Consider the following 17,245-nt stretch of genomic DNA (forward strand, 5'->3'; position numbering starts at 1 on the left):
TCTAAATTTGATGTTTCAGATCAACCTCTGAAGCTCTGACTACTCCTTTCATTTCCTTTTAGTTAGAACTAATAAAAAAAAAACATCACTCAAAGACCAAAAACGAGAGAAACTTTCACCTAAAGATCAGCTGCGTGATCCCGCCACAGTCCAAACGCTCGCTCGTTAGGTTAATTGAATGTTAGTTGGCTTTAGATGTGGGCGTGAGAGTGTCTAGTTGTGTGTCAGCGTGTTAGCCTTATGGTGGACTCAATCCAGACACATACAGCAGAACGCAGAACAAACTCTACACTAATTCATGTTTTTAGAAGCGTTTGTGTGCTTGTGTGTTATTCTGTCTGTGAACACGATAGCTTGAAAAGTTTTAAATGAATTCTGATAAAACTTAAAATTTGGCTTACATCCACCAAAAGCTTCCGGCCAACATAATGGTTTACAAAAATCCTCATATATGTCACGTTTGACCTCTGACCTCTCCTTTGAGGTCAGTAGATTGCTATAAAGAGTTAGTTTTTTAGACTAACAAGAACATGCTGTTGACCCGCAAGCTGGCCGAGTTGCTCCAGCAGATTGTGTGTCAGAAGGAGCTTCAGGAGGGCAAACTGCAAACCTCATAAAGTGCATTTAAAAAGAACAAAGAAAACTAAATTTAATACTTTTCCCTTAAATGTAAATGATGCTAGGAGAGTGAGTCACCTCAGCACAGATTTGTGCTTCTTGTTCACATTATGAACACAGAGCACCTTTACTGTGATAATCAGTAGATAAGTCTGCCAACACCCACGTGAAGCTGCGCATGCATGAGCGCAACAACATAACAGGTTCGCCTGTTTCCAGATTCAGCTGATTGCCTCTTTCAGGATGTTTGTGGTAATTAATAAAATAACTTGCATAAAAATGGAGAAAAAAAAGAAGACTGCATCATTTGTTGTTTATATTTGAAAGTTGAATCCACAGATGGTTCAGACATCTTGGTTCTGTATCGGTACAAAATACTATAAACTGAAGATTTGCCAGAGGCAGAAGAACTGAGATAAAATCTGAACTCTTGACCTCATCAGTCAGAGGATCTGGAAGCCCTGCTGGGAGAGGAAAGGTCACTGAAGCTAAAGCTGTTCTCAATGATCACTTTTGATTCTATGAAAAACATTTCTGTCCTGGTGGAAGTCGTCTATTCCAGGGTGGCAGTGCCCTGCAGATATAAAAGATAAGGGTAGGAATTATTAAGCACTTTCTGCCTCCAGCGTCTAAGCGTGATGTCTTTTAATGATTAGTTTTTACATGAAGAACAAATTTAAATACAAACTAAAATGAGTTACTGAAGTGTTATTGGTCAGTTTGCTCTCTGTTTGGAAATCTGAGCATAAACAGAAAAATAAATCCTATTTCTTCTTCGCATTTTTGTTTCTGTTCCCCGCCCCTCTGCAGCGCCCTCTTCTGGGCGCCATGAAGCGCAACTCCCTGCTGAGCGGCCGGCCCATCTGGATGGAGAAGATGGTCCTGGGTCGGGTGAAAGTCCCCCACACTTTCTCCGTCCACACCTACACCCGTCCCACCATCTGCCAGTTCTGCAAACGCCTGCTGAAGGGCCTCTTCCGCCAGGGCCTGCAATGCAAAGGTGACGACACACACGCAAAAACACACACACAGGAAAGTCTTAGAAAACCAACAGTCCAAACTCCAGAGATATTCAATCTGCTGTGAAGTCCTAACCTTCCTTCACTTTTTTCTTAATCGCCCTGTGAATTGTGTGGGGAGACTCTCCAGTACTCTGTGGGAACCGTCGGTTACTCTTCGTCACATGGTTATTCAAGAAGTTTAAAATGTTTAATATGTTTTTTGTATGTTTGCTTTTTAGACTGTAAATTTAACTGCCATAAGAGATGTGCAGCCAAAGTACCTCGAGACTGCCTGGGCGAGGTCGACTTTAACGGAGGTGAGTCGTTTTCACGTTTACCGCTTTAATCATCTGAAACCTTTGATGGGCAAAATTTAATATCTGCAGACAGATTCTGACGCTGTAGGCAAAGGACGGGAGATTTGCTCTTGGACTCTTTTTAGTTTCTTCCTGTTGTTGGATTTTTATTGACCGCTGAGGACACTTTGGTTTCATACAGGTAGAGAAGATCAAGGAGGAAATGCAATCTCAAAGCCGTCAGCTGCCATCTCATGACAGTTTATGCGATTAGGTTCTTCTGACCAGCGCAGGGAACAGGAAGTTGGCTATACACAGTTGTGCCCAGAGGCTAAAACAAAACCGTTAAATGGACAGTTAAATGGGTTCCCACCCTGGCTACTGTTTATCTGTAACACCATATCTGATTTCCTTTTTTATTATTCATTGGAACATACGCCCTCCATACAACAATAAAAGACAGCAATTTAAATAATAATTAAAATGACTAACACTGAAAAGAAGTCAAAAGAAAATAATAAAAGATTACATGAATAAAATTAGAAAACACAACACAGAATTTCTTGCACTCAAGGCAGAAAATATTTTTTAAAAAACCCTCAACTGAGGTTTTGATGTCAAAAAATTTCTAATTTTAAGTAATAAGTTTATTTTGATAGAAAAGAAAAAAGTGACTTCATTTCGCTCCCTGATTACCCTAACAATGATTTTCCTTTGGGTGACCTGCTCTACGAGACAATGAAATGAGTGGGGAGTCTATATAAGAAATGAAGGAGACAGAAATCTCACGTTTGCAGAGCTCAGACTTTACACTGATCACGTCAGAGTATTTTTGATCTATTTTTGATTTTTATTTTTTTAAACTGGATTGAGAAACGTTTTCATTTCAAGTCTTTGGCATTTTACACCTAACCCCTACTGGCCATTAGAGGAACTGCAGCTCAGTGAAATCTCGGGCTGGAAGTTTTAAGACCTGTTCCCAGGCTCTCATGTTTTTCCTGTTTCTTCAGAGCCAGCCAGTCCTGGTATGGACTCAGAGGCGACGATGGAGGTGGACTGCGATGTGAACAGCGATGGAGGTCACAGCATGGACGAGCAGGACGAGCAGTCCACCGAAGACAAGATCTTCTTCGGGGGTCCCTGCACAGACTGCGAGAAGGATGACGAGACGGTCAGAACGATCAGGTGAAGCAGACGACTGGAACTGGTGACGGGCTTTAAAATAGCATTATAAAAATCTTAATTTATCCTCATGAGAAAATCTATTGAGCCTCAGTATTGGATGCTTTGTCATAAGTAGAGATCATGATATGTGTGATGTGAACAGGTTCGATTTCTCTCGGATATACGGTACAATTTCAAAGTGACGTCCAGTGTTGGATGGCATGTTTTTACCCCCGTCAGCAATAAACCACAAGCATGGCTCCACCCTCATGTGGTTTGTAACCGAAATCTACAACAAACGAGTGTGTTCAGTGTTAAGAGAGCCTAGAGCTTTAGAGAAGAGAAAAGAAGGAACTCCTCCAAAGACTTGCATGCATTTTATTTTTTTTATTTGAATCTTTGACATTCTCATTAGTATTGTATTTTTGTGTGGGCTTTTTTTCCTTAAAATGCTTCTTTGCATGTTTTTATTTGGTTTCACGCAGCCCGTCGACCAGCAGCAACATCCCTCTGATGCGTGTGGTCCAGTCCATCAAACACACCAAGAGAAAAAGCTCCACAGTGGTTAAAGAAGGCTGGTTGGTGCACTACACCAACCGTGACAACCTGGTGAGATGAAGCACAAAACACAGACAAACTAAGGTGTCTTTTGAGCTTTTTTTTAGGCCTTTGGGTGCCTGACAAACACAGCTGGTCTGTTTGCAGGAACAACAACAAAAGCAGGAAATATCTGAATTCATTTTATAATTAAGTAAAAATATCAATCCAGTCTAATCCTTTGGCTTTGGCTAAAAGCTCTTAGGAGCAGCAAAAAATTCCAAAAAACAGACACAAACACTAAAAGCTAAAACATTTATAGGCAATATTCAAACACAAGACATATGAAACACAATGCAAATATAAAATTTGTACATTACACTGTAAGCACTAATTGGCTAATGTGAATAGCATTTTTCAATAATGTGCTTCGCTGTAGGAGTTACTGGGAGAAAGGCAAAGCCGTCACTAATCCCAGCGTCGTATTTAGAAAATGTAATAAAAGTGATGTTAATCTGCACCAAAATTTCAAACGTTCTTCCTTTTTTATTTGCTCTACCTCACTGCCAAATTTCAAATATTTCAGCTTGGTAGTTTTTGGAGATGAACAAACACGGGGCACTGATAACCTACGTCAGCTTTAGCACTGCAGTCTGGAAGTTCGAGGTGCTTCATCAAGTCAGTGCAGAAATTATTAAATCCATTTTAATCACTGAGCTTTGGTTTTTGGTATATATCCACACAATCTGGAAACATGTTCTACATGCAAATGCTCTACTAGAAATGAACAAGCAGTTAAGTGCATCAGGTGAACACATCTATTGTCATCCAGGGAATTAAATTATTGGTCAATAAAAAGACTCTGTCCTACATATAGTACTGTTTGAAACGGTTTCTTGTACTTCAGATACTTCCATTTATATCCATCACTCAAAACCTCAAAGGAAAGTCTTTGATTACTGGAAACTAAAAGAGATTTAAAGATTTTTATTTTCTCTCTGGACTCAGATTCAAAGCATTCTCCCTAATGACAAGTTTTGTCTTTGCAGAGGAAGAGACATTACTGGAGGCTGGACAGCAAGAGTCTGACTCTGTTTCAGAATGAAAGTGGAGCCAAGTATTACAAGGTAGGAGACCCGGTGAGCCCCGGATCTAGTTTCAGCTGCTCGGCCAAACAAAGCAGCGACGTGAAGAGAAGAGCTGGAGGGAGTCGGGTTCATACCGTAACACAGCATGAACCTCATAAGACATTAACACACATCACTGTCTGCTTGTCCACTGTAATTGTTCCAAGAGCAGGTTGTCTATCATTGGTTGAAAGCTCTGTGTTGATAATGTAACTTAATATATTTAAAGAAAGGTGGCAAAGAAACATTAAAACTATCTGTTGTACCGACACTGACATTGAATAATGTGCCATTTACTGGCCATTTCAGTAAATGGCCTGTATTTGTATAGCGCTTTACTAGTCCCTAAGGACCCCAAAGCGCTTTACACATTCAGTCATCCACCCATTCACACACTGGTGATGGCAAGCTACATTGTAGCCACGGCCACCCTGGGGCGCGCTGACAGAGGCGAGGCTGCCGGACACTGGCGCCACCGGACCCTCTGACCACCACCAGTAGGCAACGGGTTTTGGACACAACGACGAGACTGTCCAAGCCAGGGCTTGAACTGGCAACCTTCCGATTACAAGGCGACCTCCCAACTCTTGAGCCACGATCGCCCATTGTGATTGTAACAAGAACTGGGTGCATACGTTTGAATTTATTTTAGACTTTCTTTAATCCAAGGACAAACATATACATTCGCTCACTCAAATATTTTTAAGAAGTGGTGCTGATGTTTCTACAATGTCTTAAGTTCACGTTGCTAAGGCCTGTTAACTGTTGGTGATCACAATTGGCTTCAACTGGTAGTTCCTCTTTGCCAGCATAAAAGGATTTGTTTGACACCACTCATTGGACTGACCCATACGCAAAACCATGGAGAAGTCCAAAGAATTCAGTGAAGATCTAAAAAGGTCATCCAAGATTCAAGATCATTGTTCAAAAAATTGTTGTTTGGATATGTCACCACTTTGGTGAGGTTGGGAAGACAAACCCAAACTGTCACCCTCGGATGATGGACAACCCAGGAACCACCAAGGTTGAAGCCTGCCATGAACAGTCCACAGTGAAGTGAGTTTTACGTCACTAGACTGAGTGGTTGCTGACCAAGAAAGAAGCCCCCTCTCCAGAATCAGCACCATCAAGCTTGACTAAAATTTCCAGCTGCCCACATGGACACGCCAAATAACTGCTGAAGAAAAACTTTATGATTTATACAAGATAAAGAGCCACAGTGATAAGAGGTATTTGAGAAGTAAAGGTGAGGTTTTCAAACCTACTGTAAAGCATGGCGGTGGTAACATCATGTTCTGTGCCAAAGTAGATGAAATAATAAACAAAAAATACTTCAAATCCACAGACGCTTGAAACTTGGATACAATTAGCTGTTCAAACAGAACAGGCTAAATTTAAGCTTCTGGAATGGGCTTCACAAATCCTCGACCTCAACCCCATTAAAGATTTGTGGGCTACGCTTTAAAGCCATGTCCATGCCAGGAAACCAACCAGTTTGAATGAATTCTACCAATTCTGCCAATAAAAGGTGTCAAATATTCATATTGAACCAGAAGCTTGTTGGTGGCTACCAACTCTGGTCAACTTGCTAAATATTGGGTGTGATGTTTATATCTGAGCCCGTATGTAGGCTTTTGACCATGTGTGAATGAGAGAAAATCCAAAATAAATTCAAGCTCATAATTCTTGTTTTTAAAGTCATTAAAGATGCATGCTGCACAGTCATTTAACTGGAAAAGCAACAGTTCAAAGAAGTCACTAAAAGACCCAAATTACCACGACATTTATGCCCATGACGAGTGCCTGTAAACTTTAGCAGCAGTGTGCTCACTGATGTGTTTTTAATGACAGTGCAGATCTGTGGCTTTTATTTATTTTTTTAATCCAATTTTGAACTTCCAAGTTGGACTAAATAATTTCCTTGAAAACTGTGATCACTGAATTCAGCTGCAGCTCCATCACTTCCCTCTCTCATACCTCACGTCCTTTTATCTTGCGCCTGCCGCCAACCTGTTGACCTTTAGCACAAAGCGCAGCAGAAATCCTCCTTTGAAGAGAAAGCCAGGGAGGAGGTATGGAGCACAAGGCCGGGGAGGTGGGGTGGTTGGAGGGTGGGGGATCTGTGGTGGTTTTTGGAGATGTCGGGTCGCTTCCCTGCCGCCTCTTTGGCTCACTGCCACACTGCCAAGTGCCCGAAGCTTCTAAGGCACGTCCTGCCTTTTAATCAGAGGATGAAAAGATGGTGATGGGAGGGCGTGGCTCGGGGTGAACTTGGCAAAAGGTTCAAATGAGTCCGAGGAGCGTGGAGACACCACTGAGCCAATCGCTCTTTTTGAAATGTTTGATCTGGCATGGTTAAGGGTTTGTGGAGGGGTGCAGGGTTTCTGCACTCTGCCAGAAAAGGAAGGAAGAGAAGTTTTAAACACTGACATTCAAAGAGTGTCTTAGTTTTAGCAAGGAGAGGAGAGGTGCTCGGATGGAGCCCTCTGGATAATTTCAAGACCTCATGGATGATTCTGACTCTTAAAGAATAAAATCAAATCAGAGAAGATATGTTCTATAAGTGCCAAAGTTCAAGTTCAGGCTAAAGGGACCTTTTTAGATTACTTCATCCACAAGACCCAGGATTTAAACTTTCTTTTTTATTCCATAGGAGATCCCCCTGTCTGAGATCCTGCAGGTGGAGCCGGCGCAAGACTTTGGCAGACTGCCTCAGGGTAGCAACCCACACTGCTTTGAGATCATCACGGGCAGCATGGTGTACTACGTCGGGGAGGACAACGGTGGCCTCTACCACAACCCAGCTTTGGCAGCATCTGGCGTGGGACGGGATGTAGGGCAGAGTTGGGAGAAAGCCATCCGGCAGGCGCTGATGCCCGTCACACCCAAGGCTAGCGTCGGCACGGGGCCAGGCCAGGGGAAGGATCACAGTGAGTAACGGACCCTCTTTAGTCTTTGGTCCTGTTCTTGGTTTTGCCTGTTCCTTCTGTACCTTCAGCAGGAAATTCAGTTTTGTGTAAAAAAAATACGGATGTGACCGCTGTGTCTGAAAAGCCAATGTAGAAGTTAATAGCCAAAAAACAAACAAACAAACAACCCCCCCCAAAAAAGTCCAGTCATTTTCTTTTCAAGCTCTCAATACTACCATGAACTGAATGGCTAAATAAATATAGAAGTGTCATAAACCTGCATTTATTCTAACGGCCAGCAGGGGGCGGTGGGTCTTGCTGCAATGGAACATTCTCATTTTTTTTAACTATGACTTCAGTAGATATGTTATGCTATCTGCAGGTCATACTGAAAAAAACAAACTAGGAATTAATTTTGTGAAGTATTGTCATTTCTAAGGTCAAAAATTGAGATTTAACCCGTGACTTATCAGACACAACTCAAAACACCAAGATGGCGACCGTGACAGTGTTTAGTTTGAGGCTTTTCAAACCAAGATCATGGTGGCTACACCAGTCTTTCTTTTACTCTCTCTGTGGTTTACAAGCGTGTAAAAAGACTAAAACAGAATATTTGAGGAATTAGTCTTGCATTTATTCATGTTACATAAGACCCAACCTCTTGAGGAATGGCAACCAATCAAAAAAGTGAACCCAATAACATGACACTCATATTGGCTTGTTCATTCCAGCTAAATTAAATGATTGAAAATGAGAAAGCACCGTCAGTTCTCTTGCAAGATTTAATGGTCCATTGGCTCCCCAATGTGATAAAGTCGTTCCGTACAGTCAGAAACATTCCCAAAGCGTAATGGTTCCACCTCCATGCTTGACTGCGGGAATGTGTTACTGATGGTCTTCTTGGTGCCTTCAGGTCATTAACAAGCTTCTCCTGTGAGGCAAGCTCTTGTTTGGAGCTAAAGCACGAGGGTGACTGATGGTCATTTTAGATTTCTTTCATTTCCCATTTATCACCTTCTCACTGAGCTTCGTGTTGCTCGTCTTGTAGTCTGTTCTAGTCTTGTTCTTTGACATCTCGTTGCTCTTGTCCGTAGTGGTGGAGAGGCTGGAATGTTTGAAACCGGTTCTTTAGCGAGGTGTGCTTTATACACAACAAGGAGAGATCAGGAGTATCTGTAATTGATTAACTAACTCTAATCTGCGTGCCCATTTGGCTCACAGCCAGTCTGTGGAAGCAGGAACTCTAGCTGGGTTACAGATCAAATACATACTCAATGACACAAATCAATTTAACTTTTATGTAATGTGTTCTTTCTGGATTTTTGGTTGATACTCTGTTTCTCTCTGTTTAAATGAAACTATTGTAAAAATCAGAAACTGTTCATTTGTTTGTAAATGAACAAACTTACAAATTCAGCAGGAGATAAATTATTTCCCCCATTGTATGTATACTTATAGACATATTTTTAAACCTGTGGATATTTCCACTGATGGATTGCATCTACTTTTGTTGTACATGTAGTAGAAAAGCGTTGTTATGGTTTGTTCTACCTCTGACGACCTTTCTGTGTCAGTTTGTATATTTTTAGAAAGATGGAATATCTTTCTAAATTTTATCTTTATGTAATAAAAGGCAGATGTTTGATAATGGAGGCACACCCAGTGAGGTTCATGCACACTATATTAATGCCCATCTTTGCCCTTTGATACAGTAATGGAGTCGCTTCTGAAATCAGATTAGACTTTTTATGCTTTAATGGACGTGCGTTTGTTTGTTCGCCTGCGAAAAGCTTCCAAATATTGTTTTAGGAGGCCACCGTTACACAACACACACAAACACGCGCAGACACACGCCGTCTGCTGGCATTTTAACATGATTGAAGGGATTTCAGAGGATTTTCCGCTTCATCTCAGCTCCGATCCATCTCAGGTTAAACTGTCTCTTTGTCTGAAAATAAGAGTCTTAAGTTTCATCCTTTAAATTAGAGCACCTAAATGCACCTCGTGGAATTAAAGTAAAAGAGCATTAGCTGTTATTGAGCACAGTTGGTGTGTTATAAAAGTGCGGCGCTTCAGGGGACGCAGTCAGCAGTGGCGTTTTCCACTTGTTGAGTAATTAACGCGGAGCTTCAATTTCCTCCTGAAAATGGATGTTTTGTTTTTGAAATCATGGCATCAATAAGTTAATGCACCGGTGATGTAACACCACTTTTTGTTTTATTACCTCATAGACACACAGACCGCCACTGGACCTTTATAGTCATGTATAACCGAGGGAAATCCACCCCCACGCAAAAGAAAAAAAGGAAAGAAATGACACTGCTCTGCTGCAGATCCATTAGTGTCAAAGTTATATAAATGGAAGCAATCAGCAGGCATGCAAACACTGGTGCTGCGTTTACAGGTCGTGTGGTGTTCTGTGGAGATTATTGAAGCATTTAAAGACTTCATGTGATGTTATCCTTCTTTTTTTCCAGTGGTCCAACCGTTTTATTGTTGTTATTGTACTGTTATGAAATGTTATTCTATCTGACAAATTCTATCTACGCGACATAAACTTGCAGTGGTCGGGGTTTGTCTTTGTTAGGGAACAGCAGTAATCGCACAGGTTTAGACAGGAAGAAGCATTTCGTCAATTTAAAAGAGTCAGTATTTACAGAAAGAACCGTTTTTTCATGTCTGATCCATCCCTGCGGTCAAAGGTGATCACAGTGTAGGGGCTCTTGGTTATCTACCTGTTTTTTGTTTTTGTTTTTTAAATATTGATTATAGATTCATGATCGGATTAAGCTCTTGGGAATTTCCACTCCATGGATCCAAAATGTTAACTTGATGTTCTCACTTTTGCCTTGTGACGCTCCATCTTCCTGGAAAATGCAGATTGCCAACAAATTGCTCCTGGATCGCTTTCATGTGGCTCATTTCATGGAAACTCAGCAACCTGACCCCCTCAGAATCAGCTGTTTTTGTGCAATAACTTTAATATATTTGATAAAAACATGCTATTGGTTTATTAGTTTATTCTCAGGTGAGTCTCTAAATCTAAAGACAAAATCACAAACCAACATTTGCACTTTGTATGTTTGATCTGATACGTCACTGGAGGAAATGTCACAAGGTGTACAGGAGTGCAGTCCTAAGAATGTTTCGGATGCGCAAACTCCCAGGCCTCTAGTGAAAGAATTGCATCCCTGGGTCAAAATTCCTCAGCACTCTTTGCATATGTGTGCTTCCCACTTCGATAAACCTACATCAGCTCTGCATGGTGACCTAAATATCAACAGGCTGCCTATCTACATCAGACTGCAGGTATTGATCGCAGAGGGGTGACCCGATCAAACCCCGGGCAGCGATCCGAAATCGATATCAGCTCATCAGTTTTCTTTGCACAGAACGCGCCGTCGGCTTTCAGTGTCAGCCCGAATTAATGCTCCCATCACATGAAAGGAGGAGACAGGAAACAGAGGCTTTTATTCTTGTGAGATCTGGAAAACGATTTGGAGATCGTTGTCGCAGCTGGAAACGAAACGTCGTCAGGGCTCTTTTTGTCGTACAGTGTACAAAGAAATCCACATGTTTGATCCCAGCTGGAAATCTCCCGTCACCTCTGTCTTTGATAAACAAGGAAATGTTGGAAATGAGATTTTAATGATTTGGAGGTTGGGGGGAAAAAAACACGTGTTTGCTGTAAGTGAAGGGGGTTAAATACCTGCAGATTTCACCTTTTTTTTTTTAATATATATAAATATGTATATGTATTTTATTTTGTGTCTTCTCAGAGGAACTGTCTATCAGCATATCAGTGTCCAACTCCCAGATACAAGAAAATGTGGTAAGCCATCACACACAAGCAGATTTTTTTTTCCTCTTTATTTCAGATTTGTCCGTACACAGTTAAGGATGTTCTCACAGTCTGAGGTGCTCTAATCTGTCTTGTTCAGGATATCAGCTCAGTGTATCAGATCTTTGCTGACGAGGTCCTCGGCTCGGGACAGTTTGGGATCGTTTATGGAGGTGAGAGGTCGTGTTAAAATGAGACATATTTTATATGCATTACAGGCAATTACAAACAATCAAATTGATCTCTTTTCTCATCTTCTGCAGGTAAACACAGAAAGACCGGCAGAGACGTGGCGATCAAAATCATCGACAAAATGCGGTTTCCTACTAAGCAGGAGAGCCAGCTGAGGAACGAGGTGGCCATACTTCAGGTGAGACGTGGCGAGCTTTATCAATTTAATGTGAGATTAAGTTAGAGCTGTACAATCAATCAAATTTTAATCTCACAATCTCGGCTTCCCACGATGAATGCAGTGATCAAACAATATTTAAGATGTAATCGAGCATCATGTGTGAGGAATCCTTTTTATAGTTTTAAAAAATGGATAACATCTTTACAAAACTGTTAATTACCTCATTAGATTGCTCCAGTTAGAATCTAGTTTTCACAGATTGTCTCCTATGTGTGACAGAACCTCCACCATCCGGGGATTGTTAACCTGGAGTGCATGTTTGAGACGCCCGAGCAGGTGTTTGTGGTCATGGAGAAGCTTCACGGCGACATGCTGGAGATGATTTTATCCAGCGAGAAGAGCCGGCTACCCGAACGGCTCACCAAGTTCCTGGTTACACAGGTGAGAACGTGAAAGCTCAGGCGGAAGGAGACACTTTTTTGTCTGTTTTCTTAGGCAGGGTTTATGTGGATGTCTGATAGGACTCTGATAGGAGTCATTCAGTTTGTGACTGTTGGGTCTGCAGATCCTGGTAGCCCTGAGGCATCTTCACTTCAAGAACATCGTCCACTGTGATCTGAAGCCTGAGAACGTCCTGCTGGCCTCTGCAGAGCCGTTTCCTCAGGTTAGTACAAATGCACTTTCCCACACTGAGGCAGCTCACCCAGGTGTTGCAATTGGTTGGAACTTGGTTGCTATTGCGCTGGTCCTTGATGTCATTCAGCTGCTTTCCAGGGAGCCTTGTCTTTGGGTCTGACAGTACTCCACACCAGTGCACTGCAGACCACAAGAACCAGAAGTTTTCATAGTACCGATCTCACCAAGGGTCCAGAGCAGAACGATAGTCGCCGCCACAGCTACCTTCTGTTTAATTATAAATTAGAAGGACGAGGAACTCACGGGAGAGCCAGTGGATTAATGCTGCATTTTTCCCCCCTCTCAACCAGGTGAAGCTCTGCGACTTTGGTTTCGCTCGTATCATCGGGGAGAAGTCGTTCCGCCGCTCAGTGGTTGGCACTCCGGCCTACTTGGCGCCCGAGGTGCTCCGCAGCAAAGGCTACAACCGATCTCTGGACATGTGGTCGGTCGGCGTCATCGTCTACGTCAGTCTGAGCGGGACGTTTCCCTTCAATGAGGACGAGGACATCAATGACCAGATCCAGAATGCCGCCTTCATGTACCCAGCCAACCCCTGGAAGGAGATCTCAGAAGAGGGTAAGGGAACATCTGGACTTGGGTTCATTCATGTTCACATTTGTAACAATTTGTGTGTTTTAACGCCACTTGACTATTCTTCTCCGACAGCCAAAGACCTGATTAATAACCTGCTGCAGGTGAAGATGAGGAAGCGCTACAGCGTGGACAAGTCGCTGAGCCACCCCTGGCTGCAGGTAACCAAACTGCTTTCCTTAGAAGAGTCTGCAGTATCGCATGAGCGTTATTAAAGTAAATAAAGATTTAATAATGACAATAATAATAATAATAATAATAATAATAATAAATTTTATTTATGAGCGCCTTTCAAGTCACCCAAGGACACTTTACAATAAGATAAAACACTTAGTAAAACAATGGCAGAATAAGAACAATAAAATAAAAGCACAAGATAAAATGAACAAACAGTGGATTCACAGTGAATATGCAGTACTTAATGAAAGTAAAACATTTATTCCCCCCTTTAGGAAAAAATGTAATGAGGTCATAGAGCAAGAAGGGCGAAGGCTGGTTTCTCATTCACTAGTCTTTGTGTAACCACAGGAGTCGCCCCCTGCTGGCCATTAGAATGAATGCAGATTCACGTTGGCTTCATATTTATGTTTTCGACTTGGAAGCTGTGTCCATCTTTTGTGTACAGTCTGTGATGCAGGACATAAAGTTATTATTTTAACTCTGTTTTTGAATGATCAAATCATACCTTAAATCACTGATTTAAAGGGACAGTTGACCTCTATATCAAATATACAACAATAGATTTTCTCAGGCTTATAGACATGCTTCTTAGCAGATTTCCACAGCCAAGGGGCAACCAATCAGAAGAAAGTTGGCTTAATAGGGGGGAGGAGCTAAAATGGCTTGTTTCAAATGGAGGATGAACTGGTCCAGTCTAACATAAATAAGGATTATTTTGAGCAATGAATCATGCAAAGCTCCTGTAGCAGTCAAAGATGGAGTGAAAGCTGAGCATAAAAAAAGTGTTTAATGTTGTCATTGTCGTCCAGGACTACCAGACCTGGCTGGACCTCAGGGAGTTCGAGACACGGCGAGGTGAGCGATACATCACTCACGAAAGCGACGATGCCCGATGGGAGGAATACGCTGACGAGAGAGGCTTGCACTACCCCAAACACTTCATCATGTCGCCCAACCTGGATGACATGGAGGAGGACCCCTAGAGGCCTTGGCCATGTTGACTTTTCTTAAGAGGGTTAGCCTCAAACCCGGGAAACTGTTGACAGAAGCGCCACTGTGTAGGCCGCAGGCTTTCCCCCATGACGGCGTGTGATGACCCATGAGGACACGCTGATCAGGCAGCTCACTGCAGCGATAATTCAGGTCCAGAGAATTAAAACTTTTCAAATATTTTATCTTTTTCCAGTTTCTTTTTCGTTTCTACAAAGCCATAAACAAACGGACGCTAAGAGCCGAAACACGGAAGCATCGTGTTTTTTCTCCCCAGAATTCAACTTGGGGTTTCAACATACGTCAGCACTGCCAGCGGAGTCGTGGAAGGGCTAATCCAAAACCAAACCAGAGACTCAACTCACTTTTTCAGCTCGATAGCACAGTTTTAGCAGGTGGCCGTTACATTGTAGTTCTAAAAAGCTGTGTAGATGTCAATGTCGTCTTTTGTGACTAACTGGAACTCACGAGAAACAAGCGCTCTCTCCCGACTGTAGTTTTTGTTCTTGTTGGGATGTCTTTGCACTATTGGGAAATTTTTTTTTTCACGAGAATTTCACTGTCAGTAAGTCTCAGTTTGATCATCTGCAAAAGTTTGAAGCCATCTTAGCCTCCCTCGAGGCTGCAATTACAATCTTAAAATTAGAAAATGAATGTTGGCCAAATAGTCAACCAAACATTTATTCAATGCAGATTAAATTACTTTTATCTGACTAGTTTTGAGAACAGATTTGGCCTTTAAAGCATCAAAACAATATCAATGCTATGTTCCAAGACTGCAGTTCCTCTAATGGTCACTTGAGGCTGGCCCTGCGTCTAACAATGCTTCTTAAGTATGAAGTTTATTTAATGAACACTTCCTGGACTCAAATAAGAAATATTTTTTATGTACCATTAATTATTAGTAGAGTTGGTTAGTTTTTCTATTTAAAGAAACTCTTTTGCTAAGACTTATTTTAGCTGGTGACAGATGCGGACGTTATATTCAAGTTAAGTGGGACATACATCACTGTCTCCGACCTGTAATAATGTGGCTGTATGGCAGAAACTTTTGCAGAGGAACAAATGTGAGTTATTTTCAGAAACTCTGGAAGAGCTGAGAAGAATCGAGCTGCTATTGTCTCCTTTGTCTTTCTGAACTCTAACGTGTTCGTCAATCCCGATCTGACTCCAGCCTGAGAATTTATTTCACATGTTTTATATTTTTGCAAGAAATGTTTTGTCATGTGGATGAAAATATTAAAGATGAACGGCAAAATGCGGGTGAGTCGTCATTGTTGTTCCTGTGCCAGTCGTCTTCTAGACGAGGCTCCAGCACTGTGGAAAAAACAGGCGGACGTCTTCACAGGTCTTGACTTACTCCATAGAGTTTGAGTTTTTCTGGCATTTGCTTTGCGCACTCTCAAGACAAAAACTTTGCCTTTATTTATCAGTCATAGGAAGTGATTTAAACCCTTCATTGGGCACCAGCAGTGTTTTACTCGAGGACTACTTGCACTCTTGTCACACTTCGACAGCCTATCCAAGTTTGCATGTTCTCCCTGTGCCTGTGTGCGCTCTCAGACTTCCTCTCACAGTCCAAAGACATGCGTGTTAGGTTTACTGATTGCTCTGACTGACTGTAGGTTAGTCCTGTGATTAACTAATGACCTGGACAGGTGTTCCACGTCTCACCCTGTGACAGATGAAACTGATGGAAACAAATTATGTGGGCAAAATGTTTTTAAAAAAAATCTGATTATTTGGGCTTTTTTTGTTTGTTTGTTTTTTTGTTTTTATTTTGAAAAATTGTAGTGTGGGTTTAATAATTGACCATAATTATGGTGGGTGAGAGGCGGGGTACACTCTGGACAGGTCACAGGCCTAACACACAGAGGGACTGACCGCCATTCAAACCAACTTAGAATCACCAAGTGATCTAACCCAACTAACTGCGTGCCTTTGGACTGTGGAAGGAAGCCCGAGTACCTGGAGAGAACACATGAAGTTCATGTGGGGGGGATTTTGTCAAATTTTGAGATTCGACTGTGTCCATGCCAAATCTGACCAAATTAATGAAGACTAACACAAATCTTTATTTTATTCATTTATTTTTAACTTGTTTCAGTTAAATAATGTTCTGTGGAACAAATAATAATGAAGGTTGTAGATCTTCAGTGTAGATCTTTTATAAACTGCTCGCAGTGAGGTTTGTGGATTTCTTGAGGAACGGATCAGTTTTGGATCAATACACATTACTGCTGCTACTTTTTTGTTTTCAATTTTCAATTACTATTTTAATAATTCTAAATAACCACTGCACTGAATCGAAGGCAGGTCTTTTCTGAACAAGTTCCCCCTAAAATTGGGCAACGTGTACATACATATTTTGGTTGGATGTAGCATGAATTTGAATTTGGGGTGGACTGTTTAAGCTACACACAAAGTCTGATGTATCTATTGTGAATTGTTCCAATCTCAAGGATTTAAAAAGCACAAGTGTTTCTAAAATTTCGGATGCCGGTGGCAGATTCAAGGTGATAAACGTTTCAAACGTCTTCGCTCAAAACAGGTTTAATGAAATCATGCAATCCCTTCCAAATGTACTAGTCAGACTCTCCAGCGAGGGACACCATGAATCAGAGGAAAAGCTGATAGCGATCTGCAGGATGTTTGGAAATGATCATTTAATTACCAGTCCTGAACCCGATCGCCGCTCATCTGGAGGGCCGCTGCTTGTTTTGGCAGCAGCGACCCCACCGCCACCACATGTAACCGAATCTTTTAATTTCTACCGGAGGAGCGATGGGCTCGTTGTGAATGGCTGCTGCACAACAGTGAGCTCAGCTAACTGCTTCAAGATGTGCAGGATGGCAGCCGGCTGACCAATGGAACGAGATCCTCCTACGTCAGATGACCTATGACCCGAAGTGCTGCACAAGTCAAGTCAAGTTTATTTATAGAGCACATTTAAAAACAACC

The 17,245-nt window shown here is 41.8% G+C and overlaps 1 protein-coding gene across 4 annotated transcripts in view; it reads left to right on the forward strand.

The window, feature by feature from the left end:
- LOC308397158 (serine/threonine-protein kinase D3-like) overlaps nucleotides 1-15,559 on the forward strand; it is a 54,624-nt gene extending 39,065 nt beyond the window's left edge. For 2 of the 4 annotated variants that reach the window (XM_080882935.1, XM_080882936.1), the window contains exons 6-18: nucleotides 1,429-1,618; nucleotides 1,859-1,936; nucleotides 2,926-3,100; nucleotides 3,565-3,688; nucleotides 4,666-4,743; nucleotides 7,397-7,673; nucleotides 11,432-11,484; nucleotides 11,594-11,666; nucleotides 11,757-11,863; nucleotides 12,125-12,286; nucleotides 12,411-12,509; nucleotides 12,832-13,275; nucleotides 14,104-15,559. In XM_080882935.1, coding sequence (XP_080739061.1) covers nucleotides 1,429-1,618; nucleotides 1,859-1,936; nucleotides 2,926-3,100; nucleotides 3,565-3,688; nucleotides 4,666-4,743; nucleotides 7,397-7,673; nucleotides 11,432-11,484; nucleotides 11,594-11,666; nucleotides 11,757-11,863; nucleotides 12,125-12,286; nucleotides 12,411-12,509; nucleotides 12,832-13,275; nucleotides 14,104-14,277 — 2,034 coding nt within the window. In that variant the 3' untranslated portion in view covers nucleotides 14,278-15,559. The remainder of the gene's footprint in view (nucleotides 1-1,428; nucleotides 1,619-1,858; nucleotides 1,937-2,925; nucleotides 3,101-3,564; nucleotides 3,689-4,665; nucleotides 4,744-7,396; nucleotides 7,674-11,431; nucleotides 11,485-11,593; nucleotides 11,667-11,756; nucleotides 11,864-12,124; nucleotides 12,287-12,410; nucleotides 12,510-12,831; nucleotides 13,276-14,103) is intronic. The other 2 variants (XM_080882938.1, XM_080882937.1) reach the window with 2 other exon arrangements.
- Nucleotides 15,560-17,245: the final 1,686 nt, after the last annotated feature.

This window comes from Rhamphochromis sp. 'chilingali' (assembly GCF_963969265.1).
Source record: "Rhamphochromis sp. 'chilingali' genome assembly, chromosome: 5".
In the NCBI taxonomy this organism is placed as follows: Eukaryota; Metazoa; Chordata; class Actinopteri; order Cichliformes; family Cichlidae; genus Rhamphochromis; species Rhamphochromis sp. 'chilingali'.